General features: G+C 39.0%; 2 protein-coding genes across 3 annotated transcripts; one reads left to right on the forward strand and one right to left on the reverse strand.

The window, feature by feature from the left end:
• Positions 1 to 586: 586 nt before the first annotated feature.
• On the reverse strand, positions 587 to 12,455 carry LOC102080198 (RIMS-binding protein 2). 2 transcript variants are annotated; one of them, XM_005474786.3, is made up of 6 exons: positions 9,517 to 12,455; positions 2,565 to 2,834; positions 2,049 to 2,205; positions 1,588 to 1,709; positions 1,391 to 1,462; positions 587 to 1,297 (listed from the first exon to the last, which is right to left on the reverse strand). In XM_005474786.3, exons 2-6 carry the CDS (start codon positions 2,784 to 2,786, stop codon positions 1,232 to 1,234), a joined length of 639 nt encoding a protein of 212 aa, XP_005474843.1. In that variant the 5' UTR covers positions 2,787 to 2,834; positions 9,517 to 12,455; the 3' UTR covers positions 587 to 1,231. The 2 variants fall into 2 exon arrangements, with proteins under 2 accessions (XP_005474843.1, XP_019200810.1); XM_019345265.2 differs by having other exon boundaries at positions 2,565 to 2,746; positions 9,517 to 12,451.
• On the forward strand, positions 9,187 to 15,773 carry ywhag2 (3-monooxygenase/tryptophan 5-monooxygenase activation protein, gamma polypeptide 2). The gene is made up of 2 exons (XM_003440142.5): positions 9,187 to 9,456; positions 12,497 to 15,773. The coding sequence occupies exons 1-2, from the start codon at positions 9,370 to 9,372 to the stop codon at positions 13,151 to 13,153; spliced, it is 744 nt and encodes a 247-aa protein (XP_003440190.1). The 5' UTR covers positions 9,187 to 9,369; the 3' UTR covers positions 13,154 to 15,773.
• The last annotated feature ends 4,311 nt before the right edge of the window (positions 15,774 to 20,084 follow it).

Here is a 20,084-nt window from a genome sequence, read left to right on the forward strand (position 1 = left end):
AACATACTAAGACATTACTTCTTAATTTCAGTCTAATTTTGAGGAAAATGTCAAGTCTTTTGAATGTTTTTCTTTCTTTTTTTAAAGAATGATAACGTGGATTTTGCTCATGTGTTCAGTTCAGTTTGTGAAGCCTTGCCTTTGATTAATCTTCAGTTTTCAGTATTTGCGGTGGATCGACCAGAAGCTACTTGATGTACAGTGTTGTCACCCATAAAGTAGAAAGCACTACTAAACTTTACTACACAGTGTAGTGTTTCCTACTTTATGGATGAGTATACTGTTTGCTGCAGAGGAAAGTAAAAGAAGAAACCAGACCGACTGTGTGAACATTTGAAAACCTGCTGAACTTCTCTGTTATTTTAACCAATACATTTTGTATTTCTTTTTATTATAACAAATGTATTAACCAGACAAGAAAAGAACTGAATGTCAATTTTTAAAACAAGGTCCATAGTTAAAAAGAAAAACCAGGTAAGGAAAGTAAGAAGGAAAGTAAGAATTAGGACAGTTTATTTTCAGTTTAACTACAGCTCTTACATTTGTAACATGATTAAAACTTTTTTTCATTTATAACAAGAGTCTCTTTATTTTTTTACAAAACAATTGCTGCAAAATTCAAAGAGGTTTTTTTGTTTTTAATAACTTGTATGAAATAAGCCAGTGATAGAAAATATATACACAGGGCATAAGGCAAAAAATGGAAATACTATATCAAAACACTGGGAAGAAAGAAATCTGTAAATTGTGTATTATTAAGGCTAAAATAAGTTATCCATTCCCATCAGGTAATTTATTTAGCAAGTCAGTTTTTGTGTTTTTGTGAAAGCGCCTAAAGCAAAAATTGCCAGACAAAAAAAAATTGTATTTTACCTGTAATTTTCAAAATATGCATTAATGTAACTATTCTGTGTTTTTGTTGTTCTTGTGTTTTTTGTTGTTTTTTTTTGCATCAAAGGGTTTGTAAGTATCTGTTATTTCAATAAAGAAACATTTAAACAAAGGCCTGAACTCTTTTTAGTTTCGTTTTTCTTATTGATACTAACAGAGGGGTTCATTAGCTGCTTACTTTCAGTCTAAAACAGATGCAGTTAGTAGAATATAAAAATAAAATAAACTATTTTTTGATATATGAAGTGTTCTTTTAGCCATATTTTACATAAAAACTTCTGGTTTCTCACTGCGTCTGTGACTTGGCATTTGTAGCAAACAGCTTAGCGTGCATTTTCTTCTAATCCCAGGGTAACAGCTGCAGAAAGTTTGATGGAACCAAACCTCGTTGTCCGTGAAGATCTCCCTGAAGTTGAAATGAAAGTTTAGCTTCTGTACAGACATCAGTATGGAAACTAAACACCAGTCACTGCGTTGTAAATGCAGGGATGATGCTTACATAGTAAAACCCATCTTGATCCATGTCACCTAAAACATATATGATATCTCCCGAACGAAAGCCGAGTTCGGCCTGTAAGACAGAGAAAGTCAAAACCAGTTTGTGTAAAACAGTAGATTAACAGTAGACTTAAACAGTAGATTAATCTTGATATTTTAAATATATAATATATGGTAATGTTACTTCACGGTGCTTACTTCACTGTCCATGTTGGGTGAGCTTTCCCATGGATCATAGTCAAATAAGGCTACCATTCGTCGAACAACTCCACTGTCAGGGATACTGGTGACATCGCTCAGGTCTGGTGTTAGAGACATGCCTGCAGTACAGAAAGCAAACATCCCAATGAAGCTTTCATGCTGACATGGGGGATAAATAAACACTCCACGTAGTGACAGTGGTAGTGTCATATTTTTACAATTAGTAAATTTTGCATTCACATTTCTAAGCGACATGCGTGATCATTTTATTCACTGTTGTCCTAATATCTGTTGTAAACTTCCTGTAGGGAGGAGCTCATTGCAAACATCCTCTCACAGATAATCTCTGAACAATCGGAGACTCATTTGTTCGGCCTCATTCCAAATTATGCTACAATAATTGTTTTTCAATTTTTTCAATCAGTTTTGCCAGCGTGTTACAGTAAACAGGCTAATACCTGTGTGGTCCACGGGGAGGAATCCCTGCTGCATGAGTAGATGCTTCAGATACTCATCATCCACTGGGATCTCAGCCACCATATTACTTGGCACATATCCAGAAAGCCCGCCAGACTCACCATGATAAAACCCATCTGCGTCTTTGTCTCCAGTAACCTAAAAAAGACCCAGCACCAGCAGTTACTTTTATAACTTTAGGCTTGGTTTCTGAATAAAAGCCTGTATTTATTGCATACATGTATTTGTCTGTATTTATATGATGCAGCAGCAGACAGATTCAGAGAAAAAAGGCGGTAAATCACATCAATCAGATGAAAAAGGTGACAGGAAATGAAGAAAAAAAAGCTCCTGTCTTCTTACACATTTAACTGTCATGACTCCAGCACAAACAGGAAACACTATAGGTTCTTTCAAAGAACATTTTGAACTGATGAAGAGATGAAACGCAACTCAAACACAGAGAAGCGCTTCGGTGTACCACTGTACAAAGTGCATGAAATTACACTGAATCTTACCTTGATGATCTGGCCTGGCACAAAGGGCAGCTCTTCTGCAGCTGTCTCGTGGTTTGGAGACATGGCAGCCGGGTTGTACGGGTAAAGTGCAACAAAGAGCCGGACGGTGGGTATGGACACCTGGCTCGCAGTTTCCAGCTCCCAGTCCCTGAGATCCTCCGGAGTAGCGATCCTTACTTCATCTGGGTATATCAAAACATCCAACTCGAGCCTTGTCTCCATTTACAGCAAAGTGAGTGCTCGACTGTCCACCTGGCAGACAGATGGCCACTGTAGACAGCAGACCTCTCCTTAGCCTCAACCTAATGTGAGGTAACTAAGCTAAGCACAAGGAACAGTAATCCTCTTTGAAGCAAGTAGATAGATTCATTAGTTCAGCACTGCCAAACTGCACTGTGTGCAAAGTAATGGGAGCACAAGATGAAATAACTAGTTTTAATGCAGATATTTGAAAAGCAAAAATGCTTCCAAATATACTTGAAAGGAGAAATAGAAAAGTAGAGAAAACTGACCTTTTTAAAAAATATTTCTCAATGACATAGATACGTTTAACTGTAGCTCTGTTCGTAATATTTATTTTCTTTTATACACTTTCTTTCGCATTGGTCCTCGTCTCATAGGCCTCGCCAGAGGTACTGGTGTGTTTTATCTGGTTGCTCTGGTTTTCTTCTGAAGTGTTGCAACTTATTTTATTTAAGTAAAACAATGGTTCTGGTTGGAGAACAAAGCCCTTTATCAGTGTCAGTGTGAATACTTCAGTGTGGCTGGTTGTGTACAGTGTAGAGTGTATAGTGTACATGAGGCTCTGCTTCCTTAAACTATCAAGCCTTGCTCAATTAAGGAAGTAGTCTTGTTTTCTTGTTTCGTCTTATTGCTCCTCCTCCTCCTGACATGACCCAGTTTTACATCACTGAAAGTCGACACTTCCTGTCTTCACCTGTGGCCAAGTCAGCAGGTGATAATCTCCTCCATCAGAGGAGATTATCAATCATCTGTGCGTTTGTTGAAAAATGGTAAGGCACAAACTGAAAACACATCTGAGCCATTGCTGCTGTTTACTCTTCCAACCATTAACTGGCGCTATGCTGTCTGAATAACTGAAAGTTCTATCTGAGGAAGTTGAGGCTGAGTAGCTTCAGGTGTTGTTGATTTTATTCACTTCATTAATTTTGCTCAGTTTTTGTTTTTTTGTTTGTGTATATTTTGGACTTTGTGAAATGTTTTTCTGTAAAGACTGAAGAATATTATCTTTCTTTATGTATTAACTGCCACTATTCATTACTTTAGCTTACTCAGCCCTCATTTTCCCATTATTCCCCATCTGATTTACTTTGTCTCATCTTTATTTGACAGGACAGTGTAGAAAGTAAACAGGAATGAAGCGAGAGAAAGGGAGAAACGCAAGAAATGGTCTCGGATGGACTCAAACCTCAGCATTTGGGTTTGCAGCTCAACCAGATGAGCTAAACTGGTGCCCAGTTATGTTTCAATTTTACTGCTGAGAGATAAAATCTGTGTTTTAATGTTGATGATTAAAAGAAGAACAAGTGAACATGTGCACTCACTGCTTTTTGTTCTCTTCAGTTGTTAGTTAGGCTTTTCAAAAGTCAGTTTTCATTCAAGCAGTTATTTGTTCTCACATGCCCTCATTATTATTTTGCTCTTTTGGATCATTTTGTTCTTAAATTATGAGCCAAGCAGGCTTTCCAATTAGCATCTTTGATTATTTTGAGTTAAATGATTCAGGTTCTGTTACTTGCTTCCAGAAGATTATGTAATTAGTTTGTCTGTTTATCTTTTTGCTAGCATGATCAGCTAAGGAAAAGCCACAGACAGTTTTAGATTAAATCTTTACCAGAGATAAAGCTAGCCCTAACATAGATTCTTTCCCCCATAAGAAATAGATCATAACTTGACAAATACACATGAAACTGAAATAAGAAATGCTGGTAGACATCACCTTCTTGTTATCAAGAAATCATCAAAAACAAATCTGGACCCAGGGACCGGGTTGACTATTGGTGATATGTGGCAGAATCTTGTTTTCTTAACTAACAAAAGAACCATTTTTAATAATTATTAATCAGAAAAATCTAGATGGAGGTGTAAAGCAGGTTCAGGGAGTTGGTGCAGTCTATTCAGTATAAATCAGCATATCAACATTTAAAGTTTAAATGATTAAACCTTTACCACACCCCACTACTCTGCAGAGGGTATGTATGATTAGTAGGTTTCATTTTTGATTTGGTTTGGATTATTTTTGCATTTTCACTAGAATACTACTATTTTTCTTGCATTTATGAAATCATGTAACTATAATAATGAAATTTGTTTGCTTTTTTTCTCATTAGACATCCTAATAGATGGAAAAATATCTATATGGGCCAAGTTGGTGTAGCTCTAAAGATATAAATAAATAAATAAGGAAGGAAGGAAGGAAGGAAAATATATGGAAGCCCAAGATTAGGTCAGTTTTGTATTAAATTTTGATTGAAGCTCATTGTTTGTATAACAAAAAAAATATCTACTATTGAATAAAAATGTAAAAGAAAAAAACCCCAACTTGCTAACATCATTTAGTTCATTTAGCCAAACTGACCACTCACCCCTGGAGGGGGGCACATGGGTCCATATGTGGCTCCAAAGTTACAGGCTTGAGACCTCTTAAAGGATTTAATAAAGAAGGTTCCAAAAATTACTCTTGGTTTCAATGAGCAACAAATTGAAAACATTTCTCTTTCTCACTTGTTCTCTTATCATTTTTTATGTTTGCCCAGAAGAGGGAGCTGTTGCATGTTGCAAAGTCTAATAAAGAGTCTGCCGTAAAATTACTCTGTTTAACAAATTCATGTGACATCAAAGTTTTAGATACATATTGATTTATAGGTACATACACAGACACCTATACTAAGAACTGCTGTCCTTATAAATGCATATCACTCTAAATTGCATATAAATGTACTTAAAGCATCTGAATAACTATTGAGAGTCAGATTTTTTTTCCCCCTCTGGTATTCATGTATATCCTTTAATAACTCTTGTAATTCAGTAATTGAAAAGCCCTCACTACAGTTGTATATGTTTTAAGTCTTTCAAAAATGTTTCACCTCATACTTGCTTACATACAATTTGGGCCATTTATTTATTACACTTCTTTATAATTATTCTAATAATTTTTGTATAAAAAACTTATACTTGAGTACAATATCAAGAGAACTATTCTTTTCTTCAAGTGTGGAGAGCTTGCTGTAATTAAAATTATAATTTTGGCAAGTCACTCTTTATTTTGTTAATACTTTTACCAGTGTAGCAAAATACAACAATTTAGTGCATTTTATATGAAAACTGAGTGTGTGTTCACAATACTCCTTTAGGCGTGGACATCTTAGCTGTGTGCTCCAGTCATTTCAGGTGTGACCCAGTCTCCTTGATTGGAATCTGATATTGATGTTTGCTGCAAAGCAAGTAAAGGTTAGTAGGCTAGCTGCTGAGTTAGGTCATTAGCAAATGGTAGGGTCAGCACATAAGCTAGGAGAGCTTTAGGGTCAACATTGATTCATTGAGAGAAAAGTTTGATTATGTCTAATGTGAACATGGTTTTCCTGTTTGTGTAAAAGAGCAAAATCACCTTTCTGCGATATTCTGTCAGAAGTTTTGGATTTAACTCACAAATGAAATAAAATGGAATTGCTTATCCTGTTATAATAAGTCAGTACCTTATAACCATAAAACAGAAACAACCAAAGGAGGTGGCATAGTTAACGGGGGTTAGTATTATCATCTCAGAGCAAGAAGGTTCTTGGTTTGAACTTGCCCCCTGGCTTGGGCCTCCCGGTATTTTCCCTGTGCCACCGACCAAAGATATATGGTTAGGTTAGTTAGTGACTGACTATAAATTTGCAGAAGGGTTGGATGTGACTGTAAATTATGTCTGTTTTTCTATGTTTGCCCTGTGTGGGGTGGCAAGGTTCCTTGCCTCTTGGCCTGAGAGCTGGGAGAGACTCCAATCCTAATTTGGTTAAGTTGTTAAGTAAATGTATGGATGAAGGTTATAAAACCTTGAACTTGACCTTTAGCTTTCTCATTAAGCCCTTGCTTTTGCAGCTTTTGATTCAACCTTTGGACAAAAAAAGCCTGTCTCTTGTTAGATTCTGCAAATCTGTTTGTATTATTATCATTTTTCTATATATCTAGCACCACTGGCTAACTCAGACCTAATCTCCATCTTTACAAGTACAGATTAATTCAAGATGAAAAGTTGTAACAGCATTTTGAGAGAAGGATGTCCAACAGAAAAGAATGTGTAAAAATTTTAAAACACTTTTACAAATAAAACTACCAAAAACTAGTAGGTTAAGAGAATGCTGTTAAACTGCTATGCTTGTAGTACAGAGATGTTGCATCTTTTCTATATTGTCGAAAAAAATACTATCAGGTGAATATTATTAAAGTCATATATTTGTTTTAATTTGGAAAAAAGCTGCATAGACCAAAAGAGAAGAGAGACATATAAAGGCAAACCACCACTAGTTGTACTGGTGTGGTTTTAAAATCATCTACATTAATAAATGCCAACTACAACAACAAAAAATGTTTTAAGGGTGTAATTGTTACCATAATGGTCAAACCAGTCCAACATAAGGGCATTGTAAAGGGCACGGCATTTCTTGTTTTTCATCAGAAGGGCCGTTCACCTTGTGTTTGTTCACTGCAAGAGCACTCATCATGGCATCATGTTCTCTCACACGTGACAGCTCCCTAATAAGCACTAATCGTGTTTTTACTTACTTGAAATAGCACCCAGTTCTGCACTTGGGCATGTTAGAGGCACAATGGACCACATCTTTTCCACTTCTTCTTCATACCTCCCCTTAATTACAACAGCAGCTCAAATGACACTGCATTACACCTCCTTTATTTAAAGGCACTTTATCATGCTGCCTTGTAGTTGAGTGTAGTTACTGTCCATATTCTACCAGGGTGAGTGCGGTCATGAGGGCATTTGATCCTGTATTAAACATAAAGAAGATGAATACTGGAGAGCTTGATATGCTTTTTCCTTTGATTGGAACTTTACAGAGCTTTTTTATGCTTGAATCTCACTCATACTAGACTTTGTTAAGGTATTTCCTCTCCTTGGGGGAAGAATTGGCCAGTGAGCAATGTCATCAGTCATTACGATGCTGTGTCATGGTGACCGCCCTCCCTGCCAGACCACAAATGTAATTACACCTACCTACAGTGATAGCTTTACTGATTTATCTTGCCTACAGTTGCCTATTGTGCATCTACAAGCTGCTTTGCAACCCACCTCCACCCCATCTCCTTGTTTTCATGTTGTGTCTGACTGAATAAAAGCAATCTGTTATCAGTGATGCCTGCTTTGTTCTATATGGTGTCTTTCATGTTAAAATACCCTTTTCTTTGAAAGATCTCCTTACTGTGTTTGGAGCTTTGAAATGTGATTATTTGATATATAGTGTAGCTTTCTTGGAAGTTACTGGTTAAATAACAGCACTTTCTAACCAAGCTGGTTAACTTTGGCTGACAACTCGAAATCTTGTCCAAATATGGTAACTTCAGGCTCTGACCATCTTAAACAGCTGGCAAATAAAGGAGGCCAAAATGCTAACTTTAAGGTTTTAAAATGTAAAGTTGAAAATAATAGGGTCATGTGATTATAGTGGATAAATCCATCTTTATAGACAGTCTGTGTTTGGATCAAGCATTTAGTGCAGAGATGGCGAAGTGTGGATGCAGTGTATACATCACAAACCTTTGGAGTTGTAAAACTGACTTAAAAAATAATGTCTACATAATAATGTTAAAGTCATGTTTGCTGAAATTAAGGCTAACAAGCAAGGCTGTGAACCTGTGTACTCATTGGTTAATGGCTTGTCAATAAATGTAACCTGGATGCCCCACCTTTCTGACACTAAGAATGACCAGAATTTTCAAAATGGACTTAATTTTTTATAAGTATGACCCAAAACAAGTGACTGTGCCAATAAACTCGCTGGAAAAGTGTTTTCTTTGCTTAGTTTAGGGCAAAGGGCTGGGTTTTTTTGTAGGCTTCTGTTTTGCAGCCAAAGCTCTCTCACCCTAGAGGCCTCTAAAAAGAATGCAGTTTAAGGCACTGCAATGACTTCACTTTTCAGTCCCAGAAGCTACACCCATCTTTTATATTGTCAATGCAATACAATGGCCTCAGCTGTGTGATGTCAAGATGCAAAATACAGCTGCACTCCACCCTCTCATCCAAGTATGGTCACTATACTGGATCCGAAACATTAGCATAACAGCACGGAAAATACACAGTCCAAAACCGGTGGGTGATGTCACCGCCGTATGTCCATCATTTATACAGTCTATGCTTTAGGTAGGCCTTTTTGTCGCTCTGCTGGGGACCCCATTTCCCATAATTCATCTATAGCTCACCTTTGCTCCCATCCATCCATCCCCACAGGCCTGGCCCTCTACTTCCCATGTATGGAGTGTTACATCATTGGCACAGACACCCACCTTTCCCAGTGATGACGCAGCCCGGGAAGAGTGGAGTGTGTGTGTGTGTGTGTGTGTGTGTGTGAGGAGGAGGGGGAGAAGGAGGAGGAAAGGCAGGGAGGGAGGGAGCGAGGAGAGAGGAGAGGGTGTCCCGTCTGCACGGAGCTCAGACAGACAGCAGGGAACAGCTGCAGCATTAGGTTCGCGTAGGATTTCACTGCATTGCGATTTAAAATTTCAGTCATTTCTTTCCCCAAACTTCAAGTAGAGCAGCTCGACAAAGCAACCAAATATCATCTAAAAAATGGTCGATCGCGAGCAGCTGGTGCAGAAAGCCAGGCTGGCTGAACAGGCTGAGAGATATGATGACATGGCAGCTGCTATGAAATCGGTAAGTCAATTCAAAATAACAGTAAAATACAAAAAAAGAAAGATGATAAGTGTGGCTTACATGTGCGTGGATATCGTTGTAAAGCTGCTGCGTTTGCGTAAAGGCTCGCCCTGAAATCTCGTCAGCTGTAAAGCTGCGGTTACAACTGGCTCTCGATATTACAGCACTACATCTGGGGGTCATTCTGAAATAACGTTCAGTGTGTTTATTGTCCTGTCGCCAGTTCACTGACAGCTCAGAGGCTTTTTTTTTTTCTGATTCCAGTTCAAATCGGCTCCTCCTTGGGCGGTGCCTTTCTATCGGCCGTGCCGCTCATTGAGGGCGCATTACAATGAAACGCATGCAGGCCCGAGCTTTCACTCGTGGAACGGCTCTACTCTGATACATTTGCTGATTTCCTTTTTTCCTTCCTTTTTTCTCCCCTTCTTTCACCACCACACCTCCCCTTCCTCCATTATGCTGAATTTCTAAGAGCTTCTGCTGCTGGGAACCATGTGAGGTTGCTCGGAAAAAGCCTATCAACTGCTCTTGCCCCCCCTTCTCCTCCTCCTCGTCCTCTTCTCCTCCTCCCACTCCTCCTCCGCCGCCTCCTCTCCTCTCCTCTCTCTTTGTCACATAAATTAAAACAATAAGAATTATGGCGATCATTTTAATGTTTCTACTCGAGGCTTGGAGGATAAATTGGAGCATGATTGCTTTGGACAAAGAAAAAGCTTCCAAAAACTAAACGCTCTCCTCCAAACAAACGTAGGAGGCAGCAGAATCTCTCTAGAATATTCTTTGTCATATTGCAGTGAGTCAGTGTGGTCACATTTGATTACAGGAATTTCCTTCCCTTTTATTACTTTATTTGTCACATATCACCTTCTGTGCATGCTGCTTGTGTGTCAAGGGCTGATATCTGGTAGCATTTTAATGCCATTTTGGGTTAATGACCCTGGTTAATGGTGTAATATTTGATGTGAAGAAGATGACATGCTGGCCTGCCTCACTGTAGCTTTCTCAGCTCTTATTGGATGGTGCTGAGGACAGAGCCTTTGTCTGCCTTTTTCTTTTTTTTTTGTCTCTCTGGCCCCTTAAGAAATTCTGGGAAGTGGATTCAGTTGCAGGTTTAAAAAAAAAAACTGCTGTGTCACACCAGCTCATACTGGAACCAGCAGCATCCCGGGAGTCTAAGCACAGCGTCCGTGAGCTCACACACGGATTAAAATCATCCCACACTTTTTAAATGAGGAACATTTTGCCTTATGCGAGATGGGTTGAGCCCCCGTGGAGCGCTTGTCATCGAGGGTTTCTGGTTGCCGGAGGTGGGATGATGTGCGTGCAGGGGAGGGATTCCTTTCTCTTTAAGCAATCTGCCATGTCAGTGCGGTCCAAAGTGGGCCCTTTTGCAGGGGTGTGTACTCTCCCTCTCTAATCGAAGGGAATCCCTCGCCATTGCAGCCAGAGAAGACAAATGATAGGCTGTCACCGTTGTGTTCCTCATGAAAAATGTAGGCGGAAATGTGAATAATTACAAGAAATGCCCTTCAAAAGTTTCCCGAACCAGTGCTGATCGACAGCCCAAAAGACAGAACTGGCACAGAACTCTTTTCACAGCTGATCTCATTTTTGCCTAATAAAACATTTAAACGACTGATTGATAACTCTGTATCAACCTCGGTTGTTCTTGTCTTGTTTTATGACCATGTCATCAGCAATGAGGTATTTGTTTTATTTTGTACATATATAATAGTATAACTATACTTCTATATAGTGTACTAGTGTAGTTCCAGTTGGAAGCATCACAATAATTAGAGCAGTGACCTGTTTCCTTTCTTTTTACAACAAAACCCCCCCACATAGGTTGAGTCATTAGATTAGCAGTAATCTACCTCATTTGACTGTGTTGTGTGTTTTTCATCTGCAGTCTGATGGTATCACTGGGTTTGTGTGACAGTTTTGAACAAGCAGAGCAAAGGCCACTCAATCCCTATGAGTTGAGAGCTTTGCTCTCCATCGCTGTGACATCAGCGAGTCTGCGCCATGTTTGTGCTCCTCTGCCTGAGCAGAGAATGTCAGACCTGCTCAGAAGAAATGTTTGCACAAAACGAAAAGATTTTTGAGTAAAACCTGCAAAACAATTGCAATAAGCTCTTTCTTCTTTTCTTGGTGAAAGGTTATGATAAGCCTAAGCACCATGTTTCATACCGATTATTGATCTGCAAGAGGCCATGTTCCAGCACAAACTATGTTTGCAATACAAAAGCTTCGAGTTACATAACCCAGTGTCTTTGAGGACTGACCGGCCAGCATTCGGATTCATCAAAATCTCAATTTAACAGCCTAACTCAGAGTGATGTCACCGTGTGGCGTTTTAGACAGGTAAAAAGGTCAGTTTCAGTCGGGGAGAAGGTCACTGGGACATGTGAACCGCCTGAGCGGTGATGGTTTTCATTTACAGTGCAGCTGCCCCCGAGTGCTCGTGGGAACATTTTAGCCATCTCCAGTCCTCCTTTCCTCTCCCAACCCCCCACTGCTGCCAACTATCTTGAATATCATTTCTCACTAACTAGCATTAGCTGTCCACGTGGCAGCTGAAGCTACTGGTGCACTAAATGAATGGATTGCCATGGAAACTGGAATTGCACATGACATGTGAAATATTGCTCATCTTCTTTGCTGCGGACGGCCCCGTTAACCCAGGTCATTTCATGCAAAAGAAGCTTGAGTTGTGGCAATTAGGAATGCGACTAACAGCTGTTTTTGTTATTGGTTGATCTCTAGATTGGTTTAGTCTGTAAAATTAAAAATTTCATTGAGTTCTATGCTTTCATTACAAACCAGTAAAGAGCACAAAATAACCCTGTTTTGAGAAGATGCTACCATTAAACAGCAACAGCCTTGTCATTTTTACCAAATCATATTACTGATTTCTTGAGAATTGTTTCTTGGATGAAATTTTCTCGTTTTCACTTTTTTTTTCCCCACAAAGTGAATGTAGTCTGGTGCTGTTATTAAACAGTCCATCTGCTTCTTCTTCTTTCTCTTGTTCTTCCAGGTAACAGAGCTGAACGAAGCCCTGTCCAATGAGGAGAGGAACCTGCTGTCTGTGGCCTACAAGAACGTGGTGGGCGCCCGTCGCTCCTCCTGGAGGGTGATCTCCAGCATTGAGCAGAAGACCTCGGCTGACGGCAATGAGAAAAAGATTGAGATGGTGCGGGCCTACCGGGAGAAGATTGAGAAGGAGCTGGAGGCCGTGTGCCAGGACGTGCTCAACCTCCTGGACAACTTCCTGATCAAGAACTGCAGCGACACGCAGCACGAGAGCAAAGTGTTCTACCTGAAGATGAAGGGCGACTACTACCGATACCTGGCTGAGGTGGCCACAGGAGAGAAGAGGGCCACCGTGGTGGAGTCTTCGGAGAAGGCCTACAACGAGGCTCACGAGATCAGCAAAGAGCACATGCAGCCCACCCACCCCATCCGCCTGGGCTTAGCTCTCAACTACTCTGTGTTTTACTACGAGATTCAAAACGCCCCCGAGCAGGCCTGTCATCTGGCCAAGACCGCCTTCGACGACGCCATCGCTGAGCTCGACACCCTCAACGAGGACTCCTACAAAGACTCCACTCTCATCATGCAGCTGCTCCGAGACAACTTGACACTGTGGACAAGTGACCAGCAGGATGACGAGGGAGGGGAGGGCAACAATTAAAAAGAAACCGCACTTCGAAAAAAAAAAATATGAAGGGCCGGTGGACTTTGGCAGCCGCTTTTGCCGATGATACTACCGCAGCAGCAGTTCTTTATTTTTCCATGTGTTAAAAGAAAAGAATCAAAAGAGAGGTGAGAGTGGAGGTTAAATCTTAGTTTAAATATATATAGAAATATATATACAGTTGAAAGGGGCCTCCGTCTTCTTGATTTTCTCTTTGACATTTGCCAAAACCACTGATATGTCAGTCAATCAGCCTGAAGTGGTTGTTGTTGGATTGAAATGGCAGCCTCACACTGGCGTAGGAACTGAACTTGTTCTGTCAAGATAAGCTGCTTAGTTAGGTTTTTGCGTGATAGAGATGCATTTGAGTCACTTGAGAGAGAAAATGCTTGAATGGGAATGCCTCACAAAACTAGTTTGCATTGGTTCCAGTAGTAGTCTACGTAAGAGAAAGAACCCTGAAAGCCACTGATGCTTTAAACACTAGCAAACAAAGAGAAAGTTTTAAACCAGTCAAGTCCCCCAAATTTTAGAGGTTAAATTAGACGGGAGTGAAAATATCTGAGGATTGGTTAGTTAAATTTAATTCCCCTCGTCCTATTAGTCCGTTTTGTCGCTGGAACCATCGATTCTTTTGGAGGTGAAGATTACTAAAAGGCAGAGACTTAACAAAATAAAATGAAAAAAATGACAAAAAATACAAAATAAAAGCAGCTTCAGAGTTTGTGGTTTACTTCTGTGTTTGTTTTATTAAATGCACTTGCCTACTATACTGTTTCTTCAGTGTAAGATGATGACAACAATAATATCGATTATTCAATATTGTGCATGCCGGTGATGTATTTATATACAGTAGCTTGACTTTATTAACTTATACTGTGGGTGTTAAGTATTCATATGATTGAGAAAAACAGGCTTTGTCTGATGTTGATTTCTAATTTATTTCATTTTGTTATGGTTTTTGATTTGCTATACCAAAATGCTGATCGTAAAAATTGACCTGTAATGGGCGTTGCTATAGTGACATGCAATATGTGTATTTTAATTTGTTAATGAAAGAAAAAAAAAGGAAGCTAAAAACCCACCAGTGATCACCTAATCTTATCAGCTGGTGTTTGTCACATTGAAGTATGATTATGATATATTTTGTTCTTTGAACAGTATTTAAGTACTTTTTTCTGTCATGCTATCCAGTTTTAATAATGGTGAAGTTTCCAAGCTCAATGTTTCTGTTATGAATTCACAGACATGGACCATATTTTATTTCTGACAGTATACATTTTTTTTGTTTGTTTGTTTTTATACTTTTTAGCTGTTCCTGAGTGACAAAATATCTTGAATGTGAGTCATTATGTAGCAGTTGCACAAGAATCGAAATAATAGCTATGATAATAAAAAAAATATGACTAAATTATACATGCACCATTTCCGTGGTGGTCTAGTGTATTGTTGTATCGTCACCCATAAGTAAATTTGTTCTTAAGGAAAACCATTTCATAGGAAAAAAATGTTTCACTATTGTTTTGTGGCCTGAGTACAGTACTGGCTTCTTTTTGTGCGTGCCTGTATTGTTTAAGATGCCTCATTTGCAAGTTGACCTTTAATGGGGAAAAAAAAGGATTTTTCTGCCAGTATTTTACTTTCCTGCAAGGATGTGTGAAAGATAATATTTTCCCTTCAGTGTTTTTCTCATTTTCACATGTTTCTGCTGTCTGTACAGCACATGGGTATGAATAATCATCACCAACAGTCACAGGGAGAGCACAGTCAGTTCGCTAGTGTTGGTTATCGATTAGCGACTACACGTCTTCAGAACAAACTTTAAATAAACACTTAGAAGCTGCTTAAGAGGACAGAAAGCTGCTGAACAGGTTTACAGTCACAATGCTGCTAGTTCTTTAGAGTATTAATATATTCACACAGATGGAAGTTTAGTTTTTCCTTAATGCATGGCAGGTTGGGACACCTTTTTTATTTCAGATGTGATGGCTTGAGAGAGAAACCTAAAGCCTTAAGGTCAGTCATACAACCTTGTTCATGTATGCCAGTTATGTCACCATCATGAGTCAGCCTCCATGAGCTCACACTTTATGTCACAGCTGCTTTGATTTATTTTTAACGCAGTTTAAAAGTTGACGGCGCTGAAAGGCTCGCCACTCGAAAAGCATGAAATCCTAATCGGCACAACTGCTCACGTATGTCACCGATATTAAAAAGGAGTTCAGTCCTTTGCTTTAATTTTTAAGTGTTGTGTGTGGAAACGAGTAGAAAGGGAATTTTGTCACTTATTTTTGTTTGGATATTTTTGAAAGACTCACTCATTGTCAAGAAAACATGCATTGTGTTCCCTTTTTTTAATTTGTTTTATTTTCCCAGTGCTTTGTGTTTTTCTTTTTAAGTTTTCATTATTTGGCAGTTGATCTTTGTTTTTGTGACATGAAAACATGCAGAAATTACAGATAAATTACAAATTTGATTAAAAATAAAAGAGCTGAGCTGCTGCAAATTAGTCCGAGTTGGGGGTCAGGGGTTGATTACTGAAAACAGTACAAACTGTATCCTCTGAGGAATTTTTGGTTGCCATCTGTTGCCCATTAAAGTTATTTGTTTATCAGTATTATTCTATATTTTTTATTTTTGTCTGTTACACTCATGCCAAAACCACCACAGCTCATTCTTTTTCATTCTGATACCCAACATTTCTGCTCACACATTAATACAGGAAACCAGTTTGACCTTATATAACCTTTTGTGGGTCACATAACTGGTGCGCGTGTGTGTGGTATGTGCAAGTGTTTGCATCCATGTCTCGGTGAGTATGCGTGCACTGTATGCAACTGTGCTGTTCCATGTGCTGAACTTATGAGATGGAGTCTGTATTAGCTGCAGTGCAGAGATGCTGCCAGCACATACAGCTTACTGCAGTATGTCTTACATGAGGCTCTTTTTCAGGCCGCTTTGCTAATCATTAACTAAATTAGGCCATAGATCAAAGAATATTTCTTGAAAAGACTAGAGGTTTTATGACCGCAGCAATAAAACAAAACCCTGCATCTAATGTTGGGCAAGGATGGAGAATCACCATCCCTTAGGCTTTTAAATTCACCTGCCTGTTGTATTTTTTGACACCCAAAGGTCGAGTTTATCTGAGCATTTATGCACATCTGTGTATTTCAAACCAAGAGTCAACCCTTACGCTGATTAATGTCGCTGATAAAGCTGCTGGCTCGCCCACCCTCGGACTGCAGCCTCTCGCTGCAGCTTGCTGCACTGAACCTTTCATGAGATGAAATTCTCTGCTTTGAAAGGTCCTCTTCACCAGCCAATAGCTGACAAGCTTACTCTCTGCAGTCACCAATCCCATTCCTGTTGCTAGGGCTATAATAAGTACCCCACTATCAGCCCAGTACCTATTGCATCCTGTAAAAAATGAAAGCTCAGAGCACACAGGAGGCATTAGGATTCAGCACCAACCTATCTTCATGCTAGTGCTTCAATGCACTCACTGCCACGCTTTCAGGGACACCGGTGTCACAGTTGTTGGTAAATGCTGCTGACATTATGCATCCCAAAACACTCTGGGGCCTAGTGATGGACATGTAATTGAATCTCCAGTAGCTACAAATACAATTTAGCACCACTTATGGCAAATTCTTTCAAATCTGAATAAAACTCAATAGTTTTACATGCATACATATACATAAAGTTTTCCATACATACATCCATACATCCATGCATATGTTCATTTAAATTTATGTTCATTTAAATTAGTTATTTACATGAGGTTATAAAGGCCCTATGTACGGGAAACATTTGTTTAACTGTGCCTCACTTCCACATCTACAATAACTGCTCTGTCATTACAGGAAGCATCATTTCCCTGATGAGGCCAGGATGACGATGCAGTTAGGTATCATGGAGCCATCGTTATGCCATCAAAATGTCTTTTAAATCACTGGATCGTTATCATCAACAGAGGGCCACAATTAGATTTCCTGAGACGCTTCTGGTGATACAAAAGAATGTATACCTTTGATGATGGATTAAAAATAAACTTTGGAAGTCATACTTGTAGTGATAGGGGCAGGTTATTTTTGTCCTCTCTGAATTTCACAAGCTCTTTCAAGGTTGTAGAGAAGTAGCTGTCTACACACTTATTTAGATTATGTACGTGATGCATAGAAGAGGAAACTGAAAGTACAGACACTGAATTTAAAGACATTTTATAAATATGTTTATATGTTTTATGGATAGATGAGGATATTTCACCATTCTCATCTCTTTCCAGCAAATTAAAGAGTTAGCCTAGCGCTATCTTAAAATAACTAAAACCTCCTGCACTGCACTCCCAGTGTGTCCAGTATCTTAGATATTTTTAGTGCATCCTTGTGGTATATGATTGTTTGCCCTGCTCGTGCTGTTGACCATGAAGTTAACACAATACAATGCTTTTATAAGGTGCTTGACCTTATAAAAGTAGGCACGTAAATGCTTTAAACAGGTGATTTTAGCCCTTCTCTAGGTGGTTGCCAGGCAACCTGATGGCGTTATAATATGTCATTATATTGCAAGTTTTGTGGATGTAAATCAAATGTTACTGTCATGAAATACAAACAATGCAATTCTTTTGTATGTAACAATTTGCAGGTAAATAAATGCTCACACATATTAAACATATTAAACATCACTTTAGCCTGATAATATATATGATATAGAAAAGAACCTTGGGTGGCCCAAGACTTACCTGTGTGTCAAGTCTGGTTGCTTAATTCCTGATAGGAGTTAGTGGACAAAGAAACATACATACAGACAGACAGACAGATGGAGATTTGGTGTATTATAATAAGAATGCTTGATGGGAACAAGAACAAAACCATTTTTAGACTTAAATGTGTAAAGCAGCAACTTCAGGGGCTAACAAACACAGAAGAGACAAAAATGGCAGCTCTTGGCGTAGACCCTTTGACGCCAGCTTTAAAACAGACTCAGTCCACACAGACACTCGTGTGAAAATTCCAAATTAACCAGCACTAAATTGCATGTTGGTGATGAACATTTTTTTTTAACCTTTTCCATTTGGATATTAATTAAGGCTTAAAGGTAGGGGTGTTGACCCTTTTGATTGACAGGTGTGCTGGCACAGGCTGCTGTAGCCAGGCTCTGATAATTCCAGCAATCTAACAGGACCAGAAAAGTCAGGAAATTTGTGAAGCTGTATTTTTATCAGATTTGACTGGTGATTCAGGTTTTTATGTCTGTATATAAATCCTGAAACTTAAGTTAATTTAAAAGATAACCTGCTAAACATGTACCTGGAGGCTGCCAAGTGCAAACACATGCACAGAAGGATTTTTCTAATAATCGTGACTTTTATATTTTTAGTTACTAATGCAAATAAAATATGAGTGGGATTAATTGGCAGGTTTTCTTGTTGACAGGAAACTCCAGTCTGTCTTAGCTCAGGTAAGGTTTTACAATACTTTTCTTAAACATCAAGAAAACACCAGTTTCTAGAAATGCTTGCACAAATGGCATTGTCATTTCATCCACTATTTTGAATGAATGAATATTGGATGGTTTACGATGACATTGGTACATTTGGTTATTCTTGCTCCCCAGAGGATGAGACCTTCTAGTTCACGAGTTGACATATTTGGTTTGCTGTGCTCTGAATTAGCAAATTATGAAGGCAATTTATACCAGCTACCAAATCCTAATCTAACATATTAAACATGGTTAGAAAAAAAAGTTTGCTAAACAGTAGAGTATTAGCACTGTCACATGCTAGCTTGTAGATGTTAGGAAAACAGAGCTATTGTTTTAACATTGTATTATCTGAGGCCTCATATCTCTCAGTGACTTTAGTCAAAAGGTCATCGTCGTCTAAGCTTGGTTGCAGTCTATTGATTTCCTTTCACAGTGCTGCACTCTACACTGAGGGCAGCATTTTCTGCTGTCTACAAATTCCTGCACTAAAAGGCAGTTAACCTCCTGTAGTCCATGCTTCTCACAGTCATTGTTGACCCATTCATTCATCATCAGCCAAACCCCAAAGCTTTCATGGCTCATTTGAGGACTGTGGAGCAGAAGTGGCAGCTCTGTGAACCAGCAGCAGCAGCAGCAGCACCATGCTAACAAATAGCACAACACACATGTAATTAAAACTTAAGACATTCTCTAAAATAATAGGGAAAGACTAAGGGTTATGTGAGACTGAAAGACCATAGCTGAAACCTCTCAGCCCAACACCAATAAATAAAACCTTAGATTAATGCTGAATTGAATCACTTTCCTCGAGCACTGATGCCAGACACAGTAAGAATATATTTCTGAGCAGTTCACCGCACAGACATGTCAGATTTTGAAAAGTTTAAGATCCAGCTCAACGTGATCTGCATCTCAAAAGATGCAAAGAAGATAATAGCTGTAGAGCTCCAGAAATACCAACCCATTAGAGGTAGAAAAGGAGGGAGAAAAGAGAGATAGTGAGAAAGAGGGGACTGAAGCAGAGAACAGAGACAGATCTATAAATAGGCCTCCCTGCAGCCTGTGAATAGACAGTGAGTAGACCAGAGACATCAATGTGACAGCCCCTCCACTGTAGAGACTATCTGCCTCTGTTTTAGTGGTAAGAGTTCATATCCGTGGTTAAAACACTCTGATTCATCAGTTTTACCCCCAACTGAGCAAACTAAAAAACGGCATGGAAATAACACAGATTATACAAACAATCGACTCTGATCTGTTTTCTTGAAGTTCATTCCACTGTGCTATTATGTTTTCTGGTGTCATTAAGTTATGATAAGTCACAGAAGGCTGCAGACTCTTTTGGGCACAGAGACAGCTGTTATGCATGGCTGCTGCAAAATGAATTATTCAGGCTAACATTTAGACTTTGTATTATTTATCAAAAAGTGCCACAGTGTTC

This window comes from Oreochromis niloticus, linkage group LG14 (assembly GCF_001858045.2).
Source record: "Oreochromis niloticus isolate F11D_XX linkage group LG14, O_niloticus_UMD_NMBU, whole genome shotgun sequence".
NCBI lineage: Eukaryota > Metazoa > Chordata > Actinopteri > Cichliformes > Cichlidae > Oreochromis > Oreochromis niloticus.